This window comes from Budorcas taxicolor, chromosome 6, assembly GCF_023091745.1.
Source record: "Budorcas taxicolor isolate Tak-1 chromosome 6, Takin1.1, whole genome shotgun sequence".
Taxonomy (NCBI): domain Eukaryota; kingdom Metazoa; phylum Chordata; class Mammalia; order Artiodactyla; family Bovidae; genus Budorcas; species Budorcas taxicolor.
In genome coordinates this window covers 4,726,729-4,746,579 of record NC_068915.1, presented here as the reverse complement: position 1 = coordinate 4,746,579, position 19,851 = coordinate 4,726,729, and the positions used below count along the sequence as shown (strand labels likewise).

Below are 19,851 nucleotides of genomic sequence, written 5' to 3'. Positions count from 1 at the left end.
GGACTTGTGAAGTTCCCAGCCGGAGAAACTACATATGGTATCCCTGGCCCCTACTTCCACTCCATACTGGACTCCTTGTACTAGAAACTAGAATTCTGTGGCCTCAGATATGAACTAAAGGAGAAAACATTTCAAGCACGGCCTGACACTGGAATATGGCTCGTTTTCAGCTTTTCTAGATAGATTCCAATATCTGGATACTAACAACTTAAAGAGTTACAGGTGTGTGCCATGTTGCAATTTTTAAATATGTAGCAGACATTGCTGACTTTTGATTGCATGTGTTGAGAACAGAAGTGGGATTATGATTATAGCCCAGTTTATTCAGCCCACTTCTGGGTGGCCTCACAAGAGCAGAGAAGCAAGCAGCAGCATGTCTAGAAGGTTCTGAAAAGAAAGAGGAGCATGATAAACCAGAGAAAAATAAGACAAAAGAGTATTCTTATTTGTGAGTACTTTGTAAGTGACTTTTTACTGTTTTCCAGCACACTTAAGAGTGGGTGTTGTGGGCAACTCTGGCCTAAACTTGGAGTCTGACATTTAGTCATTAGGGAACTGAGCTTTTGCTTTTGTCTGTCTGCCAGTGACATTTGAAACATCTGTCTAGCAACCTCAACCTGAAAGAGTGATGTGCATCGGTACTTCGTAGTAGAATCACAGAACTTTGCTGCTGTTATTGGTATAACAGAGCTCTGCTGGAATCTCTAACCCCAGATGGAATACTGACTCTGAGACAGAATAGGAACAGAAGTTAGAACGCAGATCCATGCATTTCTGCACTCGAGCATTTTCTTTTTCTAAAGGAGTTTGATTTAACTCCAGGCACATCACATTAGAGCTGTGTTTGCAACACAACTTTATAGTGGGTTCTCCCCAAGTCCAAGTGAATGCCTGTCAAGTAAACATCCCCCCCAAAGATTCTATTAAAATGTAAACATGAAAGAATGCTCAATCCAGCTGTGGTCTTACCACTTGCCTTGTGCTGCACATCTGGCGGAAACTGGTCAGGAGCATACCATTGGTAGTCTGGCTGTGTGGAACAATAAAACATTATTATAGCAATATGGGCTGCAAACCAAACACGGTGGCACATTAAAAATATAGCTGTTCTATGTGGCTTTATTACCCAGGCAACACAAAAGTAGTTGCTACCCAAACCTGCTGCTCCCTTATCTCCCTGATCACTGTTACCATCTCCCTACCCACCTCCCTCCTAAATCCACTAAGTGTTCGGTCAGAATTTGGGATTCTGACTTTTTTTTTTTGAAGCAGATGTGTTTTGAATATGTGCAGAAGTATAAACACATTTGTAAAAACTTACTATAGCCCATAAATAAAAGAATTTATCATCAACAAATGTTCTTTTTTAAAACCCTCACACAGGAGGTAACAGGAAGACCAAGACAAAAATGTACAAATTGAATGTTTTCCAGGGATTCAAGGAAGAAATCTCAGCCATGAGGGCATGGTTTATGGATGGTAAAGCAGGGAAAAACTTTCCTTTTGTACTGTTCCTCTGCAGAAACTGTTCTAAATTGCTTAGTTTAGACTAGAGAGGCAATGAGAAGACAGGGCACACTGGGATTCTTCTCTTGGAATATCTCCTAGATGTATGCCAATTAAGAACAGCTAGATATTGAACCTCAGGAAACCTGTCAAATGAATTGCACTGAAATAAATATAAACTATGGGAAGTCCTGGGTGTTCATTGGAAGGACTCATGTTGAAGCTGAAACTCCAACACTTTGGCCACCTGATGCGAAGAGCTGACTCATTTGAAAAGACCCTGATGCCAGGAAAAATTGAGGGCAGGAGGAGAAGGGGACAACAGAGGATGAGATGGCTGGATGGCATCACTGACTCGATGGACGTGAGTCTGAGTGAACTCCGGGAGTTGGTGATGGACAGGGAGGCCTGGCGTGCTGCAGTCCACGGGGTCGCAAAGAGTCGGACACGACTGAGCGACTGAACTGAGCTGAAGTGCTGGGCTTCCCAGGTGGATCAAATAGTAAAGAATATGCCTGCCAATTCAAGAGATGAAGGAGATGTGGGTTTGATCCCTGGGTTGGGAAGATCCCCTGGAGGAGGAAATGACAACCCAGTCCAGTGTTCTTGTTGGGAAAATCCCATGGACAGAGGAGCCTGGTGGCTACAGCCCATGGGGTTTCAAAGGTTCGGACACGACTGAACACAGACAAACAAAATATAAACTATAGACCCGAATTTCAAAATATAGGTCCAAGGCCAGAATATTGTATTTACCCGCTTAGAAAAGAGTAGTCTCAGCTTTACCCAGGAGGTTAGTCTGTCTTCCTGCTCCAGATGCTGGTCCCTGCCTCCTCTCCCTCTCTCCCCAAGACACAGTGAATATAAAGCTTTTGTTCTATTATTCAATTACCACCTGAAAATAACTCAGGAACATTTTCTCTAACAACCAGCCAATAGGGAGCATTTTACAGGGCTGCCAGACCACTGAAAGTAGCCTAAAATTTCAATTCCTGACAAGCACCCTGACAAGATGCTAAGAAATACTAGATCTGGGGCAGTCTGACTCCACTTTACCCTCACTCAGACACCTAGGCTCTTGGCTCCTTTCGGTCCATGAAAAAACTAAAGGAGGATATGAGATCATCTCTGTTTTTCATCTCCTCATTTATTTTTAGATGTCTCAAATAACACTGGATAAGTGACGTGAGCCTCAGTTTTATATTCCAGCATAGCTGCCAAAAGAAGGTGAATATATCATAATTTTACAAACACTATTGCATGGGCTTTAATTCAGGCTTAGAAATAAGCATGAAACATGAAATATTATTTTAAAATTAACTCTAGGAGTTTCTGTACTTTTTTCCTTATACTGAGATTTTAACTGAATACTGCTTGAAAATGTAGCCATTACATGACTTGGAATCTGGTTTCAAATACAGACCTTTATTTGGTGATAATTTTATGTGATCTGGACTGCTTTATTGCTGTAATTGATAGGAAAAGACTCATGTGCTTTTGTAGTAGGTGAATTTCTATCTTCTTGAAGATTTGAAGTAAACAGTCATTTTTACTTCCAGGCAAATTTGAATGATTCTTTGGCTTTCTAGTTAATCTTCCACAAGAGCATTTCCCCTCAATCCCCTAACCTGTAGACAACTAAACTCCTTAGTAAATTTTTATCTCTTTATGTTTCCCACAATATTAATTTCCTTCTATATTCTTAAAAAAATTTTTTTAATGATAGCTGTGTTTGGAGATTCTCCGAACTGTTTCTAATGAAAAGAAAAAAGTAAGTAAACAGGTAAAGAAAAAAACTGGAAGGGGGAGAGCAGAGAAGAAGCAGCAATCAACAGCAACACAAAAAGAACCAAATTCTCATCTGTGCTCTGTGTCACACCAGGGTCAAGTGAGAGATGCTCATTAAATTCTGACATCCTTCCGCCACCCAAAGAGTAATTATCTCCTCTCTTGGAAAAGGGCTTTTGAGTCAAAAGCCTTAAATACAAAAGTGTGAGAAGTTTCAGGCAACTCTGAACTCCTTGACTGTTCTCCTAGGAAAATCCCAGTTAACATTTCAGATTCTTTGCATAATCAGAAATATGGTTAATAATAACTAAGGGAAAAGAGATTGTCTGAGCCAATCCAAAATGAAGAAAAACACATGATTTATTTCCTGCATAACGATTCTGTCTATGTAGGCGAAATAGAGAATAGAGACAAATTTCCAGACCATGGGGGAGGGTGGGTGGAATACTGCCATTGAGAAGGAAAGGGAGGGTGTTTTGGGTCTGACTTATTCAGGTTGACTGTTCAAATCAATTCCACTCACAAATAATTGCTTCAGTATTCAATTCATTTTGCCTGGGTAGACACAGCCATAGAAAGCAAGTTAAGTGGGTCACTTTTTCTTGAATCCTTTAAGAATACCCTTTCAACTGGAAAATGTCAAAGACTGTTTTGCACAGATGTAACCATATTCACAGTAGTTGAATATAAGTTTACGACTGAAAAAGGCATCTCCCAGACTGTTTTGTTATGTTCTCTTTGCTTTTCTTTATGCACAGAAATGTCTTCTTTGGGAGAGTCAGGTGTGTCATTAAAAATGACCCATATCAAATGGTATGTTTGTTCATGGAATTTTGGCTCAATTTGATACCTTTCAGTGAATGTATTCATATTTACATGTCCTGTAGTTGCAGGGTTCCAAAGACACTTAGAGTGTACATTGACCACCGTAACTGCAAATCAGAGCCCAAGATAAATAGAGGCTCTTTTTGTAGAAAATAATATGTGCCAGTATTCCAGAGACAGACATCATTTCTACCAAAAAAGAGTATTAGCATGTATTAGAGACATGACACTTGATGGTTGGAATGAAGGCTCTTGCTTACTGGGTGAAGGCTCTTGCTTACTGGGTGCTTCTGTAGGTCCTGCACAACCCCAGGGCCCATCAGAAGGTGTGGATCCCTCCGGTAGAAATTCCAGTCACAGTTACAGGTTGGGAAACACATCTGAGGAGAAGAATGCTGTTAGTTCACCGAAAGCAAGTGCACCTGGGGAGTCACACTAACCCTTGCTTTATACAACCCCGAGGTTTGGTTGAAATCTTAAGGTTTAGCCTTGATCTGGCATAATCCAAATTCAAGATAGGAGGTCTGTCAATGCAGATCCTGAGATAGATGAAGCCACAGGCCAAATTTTATTCAAAGTGAAACTATAGTTATTTCTCCATGTTGAAGATACTAAAAATACTTGAAAAATGTATATAGAGTTAACTTTATGTTTCTGAGTTATCTTCACAGAGTCCTCACTTAAGAAGAACCAATCTTTAAGTCATAAAACAAATTTTCCTAAACTGCAGCCAGAGACTCCAATGACATAACTAATGTCCAGAGAGGAAATGAGGAATTAAGAGAAAGAATATTCATTCCTAAGTCTGCTGGAGAACCAATGGAACGGAATGCTCTAATGCCCAAGAAGATATTCTTTCTCAAAAGAAAGATGAAGTCTTTGCTGTTGTTTTCCACTGTTGGTGGAAGCAATTGTATGAACTATCGAGGAAATATATTTCTCAGGTGTTTGTTTGCATGAACACACACTAAGGCGTGTGCTCCTGTTGAAACATATTCTGTAAAGCATGTGCTCTTCTTGAGTGTTAGGGTCTAGAGGCCTTGGTACCTAAGTATTATCTCTCCAATGACATTTTAATTGATAATGAAAAGCATGAGTTGTCCTAGGCCCTCTGTAGCAGAACTTGAATCTGCCTTTAATTGGGACCACGAGAAACTGCTGCATTTGGGAATAAATGTGAGTAAAACTCAGAGTCGGCATTTCTAACATGACAAGAAAGTTGTGAGTAAGGATCAACATACCTGTTTTAATTGCCTCTCTAGTTTTTCTTTTTCCATCTGACAAGCTTTTATCTGTGGACAAGACAAAAGCATTTTTGTGTCAGAAAGAGCTGATGTCTTAAAGCAATTCCTGGCCCAGTTGGCAGGGATCTGCTCAGAAATCCAGGGGCTGAAGCCCTGATAACAATAATGCCAATAAAACCAGTTGAGTTTTGGATTTTCCAGGCATCAATTGGTTCTGTTGTGAAATTTCCAAATGAAATTTGCAAAGCTGGGTATTTTTAAATTGTTATTCCCACTTATTGGGACCATTGCAATTCTGTTTTAGGTTGATGTATTTAGCTCTAGGTGTGAATGTAGATATAGACATAGATGTGGGCATAGAAATAGCTTCTACTGCTTCTTGAATGTAATTGTACAGTCAATTGTATAGTCAAAAGCTTCCACAATAAATTTTAGAAGTTGCATATGCACTTAATACATGCCAGACACTGATCTAAGTGCTTTACACTCAATAACTCACATTCAAGCCTCCAATACCCCTAAATGACACTTAAAATTATTATTCTTATTTTACAGAAGAGGTCACTGAGGTATGAGATGCTGAGTAACTTGTTCAAAGTCACAGTTATACTTCATCTGGCAGAATCACCTCCCCTGAGTTCCCCCAACATCTGACACATCTAAGGAAAGCTGGTTTTTCTTGCACTTCTTAGTCATGCTGTTGTCATCCCTGAAGTGAAAGTGAAAGTGTTAGCCACTCAGTTATGTCCGATTCTTTGCGATTTCATGAACTAAAGCCCACCAGGCTCCTCTATCCCTGGAATTTTCCAGGCAAGAATATTGGAATGGGTAGCCATTCCCTTCTTGAGAGGATCTTCCCAACCCAGGGACTGAACCCAGGTCTCCTGCATTGCAGGGGGATTCTTTACCATCTGAGCCATATGATACCTTTCCAAGTCCCACCTATGGAATGATTCTCTCCTTTCAGTTCAGTTCAATCTCTTAGTCATGTCCGACTCTTTGCAACCCCATGGACTGCAGCACTCCAGGCCTGCCTGTCCAACACCAACACCTGGAGTCTACTCAAACTCATGTCCATTGAGTTAGTGATGCCATCCAACCATCTCATCCTCTGTCATCTCCTTCTCCTCCTGCCTTCAATCTTTCCCAACATGAGGGTCTTTTCAAACGAGTCAGTTCTTCATATCAGGTGGCCAAAGTATTGGAGTCTCAGCTTTAGCATCAGTCCTCCCAATGAATACCCAGGACTGATCTTTAGGATGGACTGGTTGGATCTCTTTGCAGTCCAAGAGACTCTCAAGAGTCTTCTCCAACACCACAGTTCAAAAGCATCAATACTTTGGCGCTCAGCTTTCTTTATAGTCTGACTCTCACATCCATACATGACTCCTGGGAAAACCATAGCTTTGACTAAATGGACTTTGTTGGCAAAGTAATGTCTCTGCTTTTGAATATGCTATCTAGATTGGTCATAGCTTTTCTTCCAAGGAGCAAGTATCTTTTAATTTCATGGCTGCAGTCACCATCTTCAGTAATTTTGGAGCTCAAAAAAATAAAGTCTGTCACTGTTTCCATTGTTTCCCCATCTATTTGCCATGAAGTGATGGGACCAGATGACAAGATCTTAGTTTTCTGAATGTTGAGTTTAAATCCAAATTTTTCACTCTTCTCTTTCACTTTCATCAAGAGACTCTTTAGGTCTTCTTTGCTTTCTGCCATAAGGGTGGTGTCATCTGCATATCTGAGGATATTAATATTTCTCCCAGCAATCTTGATTCCAGTTTGTGCTTCATCCAGCCCAACATTTCTCATGATGTACTCTGCATATCCGGAGAAGGCAATGGCACCCTGCTCCAGCACTCTTGCCTGGAAAATCCCATCAGTTAAATAAGTATGGTGATAATATATAGCCTTGAAGTACTCCTTTTCCTATTTGGAACCAGTCTGTTGTTCCATGTCCAGGTCTAACTGTTGCTTCTTGACCTGCATACAGATTTCTCAGGAGGCCGATAAGGTGGCCTGGTATTCCCATGTCTTTAAGAATTTTCCACAGTTTGTTGTGATCCACACAGTCCAAGACTTTGGCATAGTCAATAAAGCAGAAATAGATGTTTTTCTGGAACACTCTTGCTTTGTCTATTATCCAGTGGATGTTGGCAATTTGATCTCTGGTTCCTCTGCCCTTTCTAAATCCAGCTTGAACATCTGGAAGTTCTTGGTTCATGTACTGTTGAAGCCTGGCTTGGAGAATTTTGAGTATTACTTTGCTAGTGTGTGAGATCAGTGCAGTTGTGTGGTAGTTTGAATGTTCTTCGTCATTGCCTTTCTTTGGTATTGGAATGAAAACTGACCTTTTCCAGTCCTGTGGCCACTGCTGAGTTTTCCAAATGTGCTGGCATATTGAGTGCAGCACTTTCACAGCATCATCTTTGAGGATTTGAAATAGCTCAACTGGATTCCATCACCTCCACTAACTTTGTTTGTAGTGATGCTTCCTAAGGCCCACTTGACTTCACATTCCAGGATGTCTGGCTCTAGGTGAGTGATCACACCATTGTGATTATCTGGGTTGTGAAGATCTTTTTTGTATAGTTCTTCTGTGTATTCTTGTCGCCTCTTAATATCTTCTGCTTCTATTAGGTCCATAACTTTTCTGCCCTTTATTGTGCCCGTTTTGCACAAAATGTTCCCTTTGTATCTCTAATTTTCTTGAAGAGATCTCTAGTTTTCCCCATTCTATTGTTTTCCTCTATTTCTTTGCATTGATCACTGAGGAAGGCTTTCTTCACTCTTGTTATTCTTTGGAACTCTGCATTCAAATGTGTATATCTTTCCTTTTCTCCTTTGCCTTTCACTTCTCTTTTCTCAGCTATTTGTAAGGCTTCCTCGACAACCATTTTGCCTTTTTGCATTTCTTTTTCTTGGGGATGGTCTTGATCCCTGCCTCCTGTACAATGTCACGAACCTCCGTCCATCAGATCTAGTCCCTTGATTCTATTTCTCACTTCCACTGTATAATCATAAGGGATTTGATTTAGGTCATACCTGAATGGTCTAGTGGTTTTCCCTACCCTCTTAAATTTAAGTCTGAATTTGGCAATAAGGAGTACATGATCTGAACCACAGTCAGCTCCCAGTCTTGTTTTTGCTGACAGTATTGAGCTTCTCCATCTTTGGCTGTAAAGAATATAATCAATCCAGTTTCAGTATTGACCATCTGGTGATGTCCATGTGTAGAGTCTTCTCTTGCATTGTTGGAAGAGGGTGTTTGGTATGACCGTTTCATTCTCTTGGCAAAACTCTCTTAGCCTTTGCCCTGCTTCATTCTGTACTCCAAGGCCAAATTTGCCTGTTACTCCAGGTGTAACATTGCATTCTCCACTCATCTCCAGTAGCATGTTGGGCACCTACCAACCTGGGGAGTTCCTCTTTTAGTGTCCTATCTTTCTGCCTTTTCATACTGTTCATGCAGTTCTCAAGGCAAGAATACTGAAGTGGTTTGCCATTCCCTTCTCCAGTGGACCATGTTTTGTCAGAACTCCCCACCATGACCAGTCCGTCTTGGGTGGCCCTACATGGCATGGCTCATAGTTTCATTGAATTAGACAAGGCTGTGGGGCATGTGATCAGATTGGTTAGTTTTCTGTGATTGTGGTTTTCAGTCTGTCTGCCCTCTGATGGAGAAGGATAAGAGGCTTATGGAAGCTTCCTGATGCCAGAGATTGACTGAGGAGGAACCTGGGTCTTTGGGTGGGGCCACGCTCAATAAATCTTTAATCCACACCCCTGCTCATCAACAGAAAATTGAATTAAAGATTCTCTCCTTTGGTCCTCCCATATAGGGTCTTACATTTATTACATGTATTTTTTGTACTCCAGTGTGTACTATGTTCAGTCAATTCTCATGTTTCACAGTAGTTATATTCTATAACCATGAACACTGAAGTAGCAAACACTGAATCATTGCTTCCAGGGAAATGCAGGCTTAGGTTCCTACCAGCCTCTGGTAATGCCATTTTTGTTAATCACTCAATACATAATCTTGTTTTATTGTGTGTTTCTGTTAAAGATACCTTATTTGGTGTTCAGTCACTCAGTAGTTTCTGACTCTTTGTGACCCCATGGACTGCAGCACACCAGGCTTCCGTGTCCTTCACCATCTCCTGGAGCTTGCTCAAACTCATATCCATTGAGTCAGTGATGTCATCCAACCATCTCATCCTCTGTCATCCCCTTTTCCTTCTGCCTTCTATCTTTCCAAGCATCAGTCTTTTTCCAATGAGCCAACTCTTCACATCAGGTGGCTGAAGTATTGGAGCTTCAGCTTCAGCATCAGTCCTTTCAATGAATATTCGGGGTTGATTTCCTTCAGTATTGACCACTGTCAATACTTGATGTCCAAGAGATTCTCAAGAGTCTTCCCAGCACCACAGTTCAAAGGCATCAATTCTTTGGCATTCAGGCTTTTTTATTGTCCAGTTCTCACATCTGTACATGACTACTGGAAAAACCATAGCTTTGATTATATGGATCTTTGTAGGCAAAGTAATGCCTCTGCTTTTTAACATGGTGTCTAGGTTTGTCATTGCTTTTCTTTCAAGGAGCAAGCATCTTTTAATTTCATGGCTGCAGTCACCATCCAGAGTGATTTTGGAGGGGAAGAAAATAAAGTCTGTCACTGTTCTCATTGTTTTTCCATCTACTTGCCATGAAGTTTAGTAAGTCCTATAGATCCGTAAACAATAGCACTATATTCATCCCTGAATGAAGCTTATCCGACACATATCTTTTCTCCAGTAGGCAATTTGCAGCTTTCCGGCACTTAGCAACACTGGATAGCACTTCAGCACTAGCTTGAGGGCCATTAAAACATGAGATCCCCAAGAAAAAGCTCAAAAATGTGAAAAATGTGGCACTAAATAGACCATGAAAAGAACACTTTTTACAGTATGAGAGCTGAAAGAAGAAGGCAGCGTCACCTTTTGGACTTCCACTGGGAATAAGTGTGTTAGGAGGCTCAAGGATTATGCTGCTCTGTGCAAGTTCACAAATGAACTTAGAGGTGGTCCAAGAATTGATTTTGGGGTGGCAAATATATTTTAGTGAGTAAGTGAATTCACAAAATTGGAACCTGCAAATGGCGAGGATAGACTCTATAGGTTCCCCTCACTATACTGTGGGCCTTTTCGTAGCGTTGATTGTTTTTTAGTTCCTTCGCAGCAAGTAGCAGAATGCCTTGCAGAAAGAAAGCATCAAAATTAGATATCATGAGACACTGAATGTGGCAGGCTAATTATGAAACCAAATGAAACTATTATAAATTCTCCCTTCCAATAAACTATTCATGAAATACCAGAAAGCCATGACTCGGGCTGGATGTTATTGAATAGATTTTGTTTTTTTCACTTAATCTTGAGAATAACCTTGTGAAGTCATGAGGCAAGCATCATTATATTTTACAGGTGAGTATGATGGTGGTAAAGAACCCACCTGCGAATGCAGGAGACTTAAGAGACGCAGGTTTGATCCTTCGGTTGGGGAGATTCCCTGGAGGAAATCATGGCAACCCACTCTAGTATTCTTGCCTCGAGAAGACACAGACAGAGGAGCCTGGAGGACTACAGTCCACAGGGTCACAAAGAATCAGACACAACTGAAGTGACTTAGCACGCTTATGGTGAGAGAAGTTAAGCAACTTATTTCAGAGACAGAAGTTTTGGAATTACATGGAACATTTTAGAGATCATCTAATTCAATTTTGTCATTTTATAGATGAAGAAAAGGAAGTGCAGGAAAAAGTTCAATATTTACTCAAGGTCCTCCCCAACTGTTAAAGCAGGCATGAACATCAGATTTATCCTTAGATTTCTTCTAAGCATTTTTCACTTTGCCACACTGACTATTTTTACCAGTTATTGCCTTAAATGATAGGAGGCAGGGATAGGAGGTGATAGGAGGAATCACCGTCCTCAGTGATAAGAGGAATACACTCTGGTATGTAAGCAACTAGTACCAGATTGATTTGACCTAAAAATTCTTTGGTCAGGTGGTGCATTTGGTCCACAGGTAATAAACCACTCAAATAAGTACTCTATTATATTATGGCATTTAACCTGCTGTTAATACATTTAACACAGATTGTTACATCATCTATTACATTCTGTGAATTCTATCATACTTTTACCTGAGTAAACGAGACTTTTGAAGAATAAATGCTTGTACTATCATTATAAAGAAAATTTTGATAGTTTTAACATATTACTAGGATCCTCCTTTAGTTCATAAGCACAGTTATACAGCACTGTGATTAAACAATACATTCATTTTGTTGATATCAAGCAAAAATGACAGATGACACAGAAAATTACTGTGGATTATAGTCTATAACACAAATAGATGATTGTGTGTTTCTAGCTGTACTAGAGTTTCTATAATGGGAAAAAAATTGCCAGTCTAGGTAAATACTTATCATCAATCTGATTTAATGTAGTAGAATGAATAAAATTAAGATATGGCAGGAAGTAAAATGATTTGTGCAGTGACAAGTTCAAAGAAATTAAGACAGTTTTGCATGTAAGACATAAAAATTGAGAGCAATTTTCTAAGAACACTCAGAACATTTCTCACCCACTGTTATAAAAGTAGGTTGCATGAATTACTTTTGGAAAAAGCATTTTATTATGTTTTTACCATTATTTTATTCCTTCTAATTTCTTAGAAAGAAATGGTTGTTCCAAATAATTTTCCATGTGAAATTAGGAATTTAAAGTTAATCCTTAAAAAAGATGTCAAAGAAGAAACTGAATTTAATTCGCAATCTACTTTGTATTAGGAAGAAGAGTATGACAAAAAGTTTAAAATCTCCTCTGAGACTAAGAATCTTGAACTTACGGAGCTGTCACAGCACGTCTCACAACAATTTCCTATTTATTGAAACACATTGCATAATTTTGCAAATTAAAAATTTGGTGATTCCTTTTCTTTTTTTGTGTTCCCTGGTGGCTCAGAGGATAAAGCATCTGCCTGCCATGCGGGAGACCCGGGTTCGATACCTGGGTTGGGAAGATCCCCTGGAGAAGGAAATGGCAACCCACTCCGGTATTCTTGCCTGGAGAATCCCATGGACAGAGGAGCCTGGTGGGCTACAGTCCATGGGGTCGCAAAGAGTCAGACACGACTGAGCAAGTTCACTTTTTTGTTTTTTTTCACTTTTCTTTTCTTAAGCCTAAATTGTGTTAGCTATATTTCCCTTACTAACATCAATATTTACCCATTATGGCAACTTCTTGAGTCTGTTTAATAAATTCTATTGTACTTAATTTTAGCATGCTTACAGTTAATATTCTGTTCTAATAAAGTGGCTTATATTATCTGGCTTCCTTGAGAGCGCTCCAGTTACATTAAATCTGGGAATCCACTGAAAAAAATTCTTGGTCTCATTAGCTATATAAATGACATTCATTATGCATGTTTTTGGAAGACAGGAACATTCCAATGTAGTCCTTCAAAGAAAAATGGTAAGAATTTAGAAACAACTTCAATGTATTGGAGTGTTTCGTCTTTGAATTTAAGTGCTATTTAGTTCCAACTCTCATTCTATCAAGATAAATATTATGAGAAAAAAGATCAAAAGAACTGGATTTTGTAAAAGACTTTGGAATCCAATTTCTTGGATAACGTTTTAATATACTTAAGTTAAAAGGAATCGCCAGTCATTTTCATCTCTTTACAAAATTGTTTACAAATGATTTCATCCCAGATGTTAATCTCTCAAAAAAAAATGGCCATTAACAGAAGCTAAAATATCTTGATTTTTTAATGAGAAAACAAATATAAAATACATATGTGCTGGCAAAGGTTATTTGAACTTATACCTGAGAATTCAGCTTGTTCAACTGGGATTGAGAAGTCTGAATAATTTGCTGTAGCTCTTCTTTTTCTTGATTAAGTCTTTCTCGGTCTAATCGCTCCTTTTTGAAGTCTTCTTCATATATTTGCACCTAGGAAATGTTAACATGCTGTTACTGCTAGCTTCCTTTTCTCTTAAGCCATTTAAATGAGTTCAGAAGAGATGCTGTCTGGGTTTGTCCAATCTGAGACATGGATGTCCTCTTTTCATGAATATTTCTTTATGGTGGGACTCCATCTTGATACCTGTGACTATAATTTCGTCTTTTAGTTTGTTTAGAATGGCACTTTCTCTACTTCTTTCTCATTGAGCAGTAATTCATAAGTAAATTCATGGATATTTTGAAAAAAAAATTCCCTTCACCAATATTTCTATTGCATATTACATGACTGTGAGGAAACCTTGACCCCCCTGACTCCACCAATGTTAAGTGTCACTGTTTTGGAACAAATCACTCAGCTCTAAAACAAGGCTTTGACATAAATATTGCTTGAAGTTCTTCAGTCAGTTTACTGACAATAGCTAAGCGAAGCCACTGACTACTGACATGTCAAAGTTTCTAAACAGAAATTATAAGTAGAGCACAAGTTAAAAATGAAAGGCTCACGTATGTGGGAAACCAAGGGATGTTTGTTAAAGGACATTCATGAGAGTTGCCCTTTATAAGTAACTGTGGGCATATATCATAAAAAGAGGAACGTTTTAGTGGAATGCCTCTTGAGATGTACTCCAAATATTGTAGAAAAGTAATCAAAACAACCCTGCCCCAGAACAGATTTAATTATTGTTTGTTTTAATTGGCATAGTGTTGATTGGTGGCTTGGAGACTAGAATGTGGAGTTATGAAAACAAATGAAGCTTAAGGAATGAAGCAAAGGAATTCCTCTAAAACTAGATTTAATTCATAACTTACATGAGAACCTAACATTAAACTACATTGCACCATCATCACCAACAGTGCAATAAATTTTAACTGAAGGATTATCAATTTTAAGTTAATAATGATAGAACAAAGTGTAATAGGCAAGAGAGGAAAAAATGAAACATTTTACATAGCTCTATATGCAGATATACATATTTAATTTCAAGCCTTTTTTCATCAGAAGCATTGCAAAGGAACTATACGCAGCCAAGCTGACATTTTGTTTTCTGGTGTTGGGTTTTTGTTTTTTTTGGTTGAGAGTAGCAGTCCAAAGGCACAGATACAGTTTAATCAATGTATAATTAATAAACAATTACCAGAGGCAACTAAAGTGGCAGAAGCCCATTGATTAGAACAGAACACACTTATAGTCATCACTTAGGTGGCCAATTCCAGCTCAGTTTCTTTGTGAATTTAAATTCTCTAGAGTTTCATGCAGCACTTGGTGTGTAATTATTGTGGGTACCCAGTTAGACATGTGCACAGTTAAAATGTGAATGTAGAAAGCTGGCAAAAGGGCCATACAAAAATGAAGGACATTAATCCTGGTCTACTCTTGGGGGTTATGAAAAAAAGAACACTTGCCACTATCTCTATCAAATACAAACTAAACCATTACTGTAAACACTGCATGTAAGAGCAACTCTCCTGCATGAAATTTACATTATGTGAGAACAATGAAGATGACTTGAGTGTCTGAACATAAGCAGTCCTTTTTTCAAAGGAATCCTGGCTTGTGCCAGTGATACTTCAGGGGTTGAGAATCTAGCAGTTTTAACACTCTGACTATACCCTTAATCTCTCCATGGGTTTATTTCTAAGCTGTATGTTTGACCCTGAATGTAATGGAGCAGATTGTTCAAATGGAGTTGATAGAAGAAAAAGATCCAATTTTACGTCAAATGCTGTGGATATTTTAGATTTATAAATAGTTACATTCTATGAAGTAATAAGAGTAACGTAAATAACAATATCACAGTTGCTCAATTCTTCTGTGTATTGCATCAAGATTCCTTGTAATTGGCACTTGCTCAGAGCAAAACAGCCAACAAGTTACTCCCAGGGACATCAGAAAATCACACATATACATTCTTTGTTCTATGACAGCCTGCCCTGCAACCTGCCATTGTTAACATATCACCAACCACGTGTGCTTCGAGGATTGGAATTCCTGTATTTATCAATATCACCTTGAACTGTTCCAGCCCTTTACCTATGTTAGCTCATTTTACCTCTCATAGGAAAAGAGATGTGATATGCTCGAGTGGCCCTGTGGCTAAGCCAGTTCCAGCTAGATGAACGGAATTTCGGCTCCGGTAGTTTAGGCAGTGCTATGTCCCATAGCCCCGTGCCGCTGACGCATGCAAGAGCTTATTAGAGCATCCCTGACTCTTGCTGTGTACTTGGCAACAGTGAGTGAAGCAGGGTGGGTGGGAAGGAGGAAGCCATAACTCATCAGTAAATTCCTAGGCAGTGCCATCCATACGTGGGAGTAGATAAACAGACATGCCTCCTCTGATCAGTGCAGAGTACTCCCTTTAAAACTGCCCTCATTGTTCCAAAGCCTGGAAGGTCTGCAGCTACAGAGAAGCAGCCCAGCTGCTACCATTTTCTGAAAAGGTCCAGAGTTTAGGTTAATAGTGTCTTCGAAATAAATTGTGTCTGTGTGAAAATCTCTGGAACCAGTGCTAATAGAATTTCACTAAAAGGTTAATTAGCATGCCCTTCTTTTAAGTTGTGTGCTCTTGGGCAAGCCACTCGACCCATCTGAAATTCAATTTTCTCTTTTATAAAGTGTGAGAGTTGGACTAGTTGATCTAAATTTCCCCATAAAGCTTTAAAATTAGGTAATTATAATTAAATACATGCAAAACCCTTTGACACAAAGTGAAAAGCAGGACTTCTAGAAATGTCTAAAGCAGCACATGAACAACAGGCCCTAAGTTCTCCTCAAGATTGCTCCACTTTCAACTTCTCACCTGCTGTTTGAGAACTTCCATTTCTGTTCGCATCTCCTCATGGCTGCACTCCATTTCAGACTTCCCCAAAGGGTCCTCAGGAGATGAAGAACACTCCAGTTTCAAGGCATCCTGCAGAGCCTGTATTATAAGATAAGCACACTGTTGACCTAAGAGTTGCCACATCTGTATTTCTCTGCAATTATTACAATCGTTTCAAATGCACTCACAAGGTAGAAGTTCATTTTTAAAGGCCTCACTAAATAACGTTAGTCTGATTTTCTAGCATATATGCATTTTTTTCCCCAGAATCTCTGTCTTTTCTCCATGATGGTGCTTATGTTATTCAGCTCTCATTGTGACTTAAAAAGGTTTTTGATATTACAGACCCTCCCTCCCACCTGACTAATCGTGGTTGGAAAACAGATACATAGTCTTTCTCCAGAGTCTCTGCTTCAGTCAAATATATGCTCCACCAATAAAGCTCAAACTTTAGGAAGCATCAGAATCACCTGGAGAGGCAGAAAATATGCCCATCCCTAGGCATTGTCCCCAAGGACCCTGAATCAGTATGTGTGGGGGTAGGAACTGAAAATCTGCATTCCTCAAAAGCTGCAGCTGATGGTCTCGGATGGCATTCTGAGTAATGTGTTTCTGCTATATATCCATGTCTCCTACAGGAGAGGCGGGAATCCATGCAGATTTGTTACCCTTAGATCCGGCACTGTTCTGCTCTGCACTCCTTCAGCATACCATGCCCTGGCCTAGCTACAGTTATATTTATTCTCCAATAAAACATCCATTAACCCACCACAGGGTAGAGAGTTGTTTAGTCGCTAAGACGTGTCTGACTCTTTGTGACCCCATGCACTGTGGCCTGCCAAGTTTCTCACTCATGGGATTTCCTGGGCAAGAATACTGGGGTTGGTTGCCATTTGCTTCTCCAGAGGATCTCCCTGACCCGGGGGTCAAACCACGCCTCCTGCACTGGCCAGATGGATTCTTTGCCACTGAGCCAGCAGGGCAGCCCACAAGGTGGAGAGAGTGCTCTGCCTTCTTGACATTCAGTACAATTCGGTGTTGTCACCATGGAGTGAAGGAGTGGAAATAAGAGACTCTTAGATTTGCCACCCAGATCCTCATCCCTAATCATAAATCCATGGTACTCTGACATATATTACACTTGGTCAGATTATATAAAAGATACCGTCTCTCTTCTGACGACCTTTGCCTTGTGACAAGTTAAATAAAATGGCTGCCCCAAATGGTGGCAGAACATACCTCATCTTGCGGTATCCAAGCCCGCACACAATACAACTACTTGCTGCTCATTGAATGAGTCCTCTATACAAATAGGAAAAGTTCACTTCCAAAGCTACAAGACTTTAATTCCTCTGTATCTCATTAGTTGCTTCAGTGATGTTCATTTGATGATTCTACTAGTAACTCACTTCCCTGCATTACTATGTAATATGGCTGTAAGGTTAGAAAAGTAAAGTAAGTTTATGGTGTTAAATGTGTGTATAGTTAAGACTAGACTATGGACGCTGTCTAGCCTGATATAAATACCATTTTTCAGGAGGTTGTGAGAAAAACAAGAACGTATTCCTTCCTCCAGGAATTCTTAAAACAACAGAAGTTGTTTAATAATTTGTATTTCGTTAGAATGTATTGCTAATCTATATAGTTCTAGGAATTATCATGATAGGTATATTAAAAAAAAAAAAATGTTAGTAGCATCAGAATCTAGGTGGGGTGAATGAAGTGAGTCAAGGCAATCAAATATGCTGGCTCCATATCCTACAGCTATAAATAGACTTTTTGTGGGTCTTGTAATATTTGAATTTCCTGATCTACCTATTCAGACTTCTAGAAATTTTGCAAATGAATCATAAATGAAAGGTGAGTTTAGCAGATATTTATTTCATCTTGGGGTTTTCCAACTTCCCTGAACAAACACTTGTAACCTATTCTAGAACAGCAGTTTACTATCAGAACAGATAAGATATACGAGACACACTGATGGTGAGATGGCAGACACGTCACTTCTGCCCATGGGTGGCACTGGTTGACAAGCCCCAGGTAATTTTTCTCGCTTAGATTAAACATCTGGATTCTCTTGTCCAGAACTTTATGAAAACAATACCCTTAGGTATCTCCTTCAAAGCAAAAAAGTAGAACTGAGTACATGTAATTGTGTGAACTTCTGAAAACCATCTGCTAATTGCTAAGCTGACATGCTATGAATTTCTGCTGAGACTGGGTCAGCAGGCAGTAAGTTTGAGCAAGCAGGGTGGCCCCCAAATTTCATCCTGTGATGAATGGTGTGCACAATTAGCTACTCAAATCATCATTTTTGAGCAACTTCTATTTATTACAGTGGTAAAAGAGAAAAGAAAAATCTACAGTATAAAAGAATAATTTCTTACATTTCATTAGACACTAAATGAGAAAAAAAATCTCTTTGTACTAAATGAAAAAAAAGAGAAAAAAATCTTTTTATAGCTCATTACTTTTTATCTGTGTTTTAAAAGTGACAGTTGAAGGTATAGATGTGGGGGATGAAATCTCTTCTTGTCTGAAGTACACTTTCATTTTTTCTTACTGCTCATATGTAAGAGTAAAGCATTATGCCTATTAAAGCATAAATGTCAGGATCACAATTGGCTATTGAATGTATTACATTATCAGTAAATTACATTAGTTAATTCATCCAGTCAACAAATATTTAAGAACATATTATGAGCAAGGCCCTGTTCCAGGCACTTCAAATACAGCAGCGAACAAAAGAGACACACTCAGGGCCCTGTTATGAATACTGTCCTTGTGCGTCTCCTCCTTCAAACAAATATGTATTGATAGTAAATGTATATAATTGCATTCTTACAAAGATGAATATGTTAATATTCATATGAAATGTTTTTTTGACCTAAAACTTTCAGTTTTTTCCTCTCACCTTAAGAGAAATTAAGCATCTCAATGGGCCACTAAAAGTATTCTGAGTACTCAACACTGGGTCTACCATGCCTAGCAGAGATGTCTGCCCTGCAAAAATCCTGCCCACATGGAGCTTATAATCAAGACTGGGAGATAGAAAGCAAAAATGATAATAAACATGGCACATTTTGCATGTATTAAATAGCAATGAATACCAAGGAAAAATTAAAACAGGAAATTTTAGAGGTGTAGTATGTAATTTTAGTGAGGATAACCAGAAAAATCCACTTTGAGAAGATGACATTTGTACCTAGCTCTGAATTTTACTCAAATTAATTTTTCTCATTGAGATTTCAGGATTATAATCATGAGCTATTAAGGTTTTACTTATTAAAAGTTTTTTTTTCTGTTGACTATAAAAGCAGATACACATAAATTAAGGTTATATATGAGCTTCTTGAGTTAAAAACAGAGTTCTTGACTGTTATAATTTATACAGGCTTTATATCCTTAGGTCCACATTTAGAGAAACAGAGAACTAATAAGAGACGACATACCAAAAGTGAGAGAAATTTCAAGTATAATCTCAATTAATGTCAGTTCCTCTCATTCATTTGCAGAGAATTTCCAGCAGAGAATAAGAGAGAAAATCCATTTGCCCTGAATCTGTATCTCTGAACATTGATTTTGTCTCTTAAAGGATAGAGAAGTACAGTGTTGATGAAGTCAACCTCCAATTTCATACTTTATCCTGAATAATAG

The 19,851-nt window shown here is 38.9% G+C and overlaps 1 protein-coding gene across 1 annotated transcript in view; it reads right to left on the bottom strand.

Moving 5' to 3' along the window:
• Positions 1-208: 208 nt before the first annotated feature.
• TNIP3 (TNFAIP3 interacting protein 3) overlaps positions 209-19,851 on the bottom strand; it is a 91,352-nt gene continuing 71,709 nt past the window's right edge. The window contains exons 8-13 of the mRNA XM_052642253.1: positions 16,174-16,293; positions 13,238-13,363; positions 5,361-5,411; positions 4,401-4,499; positions 970-1,030; positions 209-387 (exon numbers count right to left, since the gene is read on the bottom strand). Coding sequence (XP_052498213.1) covers positions 209-387; positions 970-1,030; positions 4,401-4,499; positions 5,361-5,411; positions 13,238-13,363; positions 16,174-16,293 — 636 coding nt within the window. The remainder of the gene's footprint in view (positions 388-969; positions 1,031-4,400; positions 4,500-5,360; positions 5,412-13,237; positions 13,364-16,173; positions 16,294-19,851) is intronic.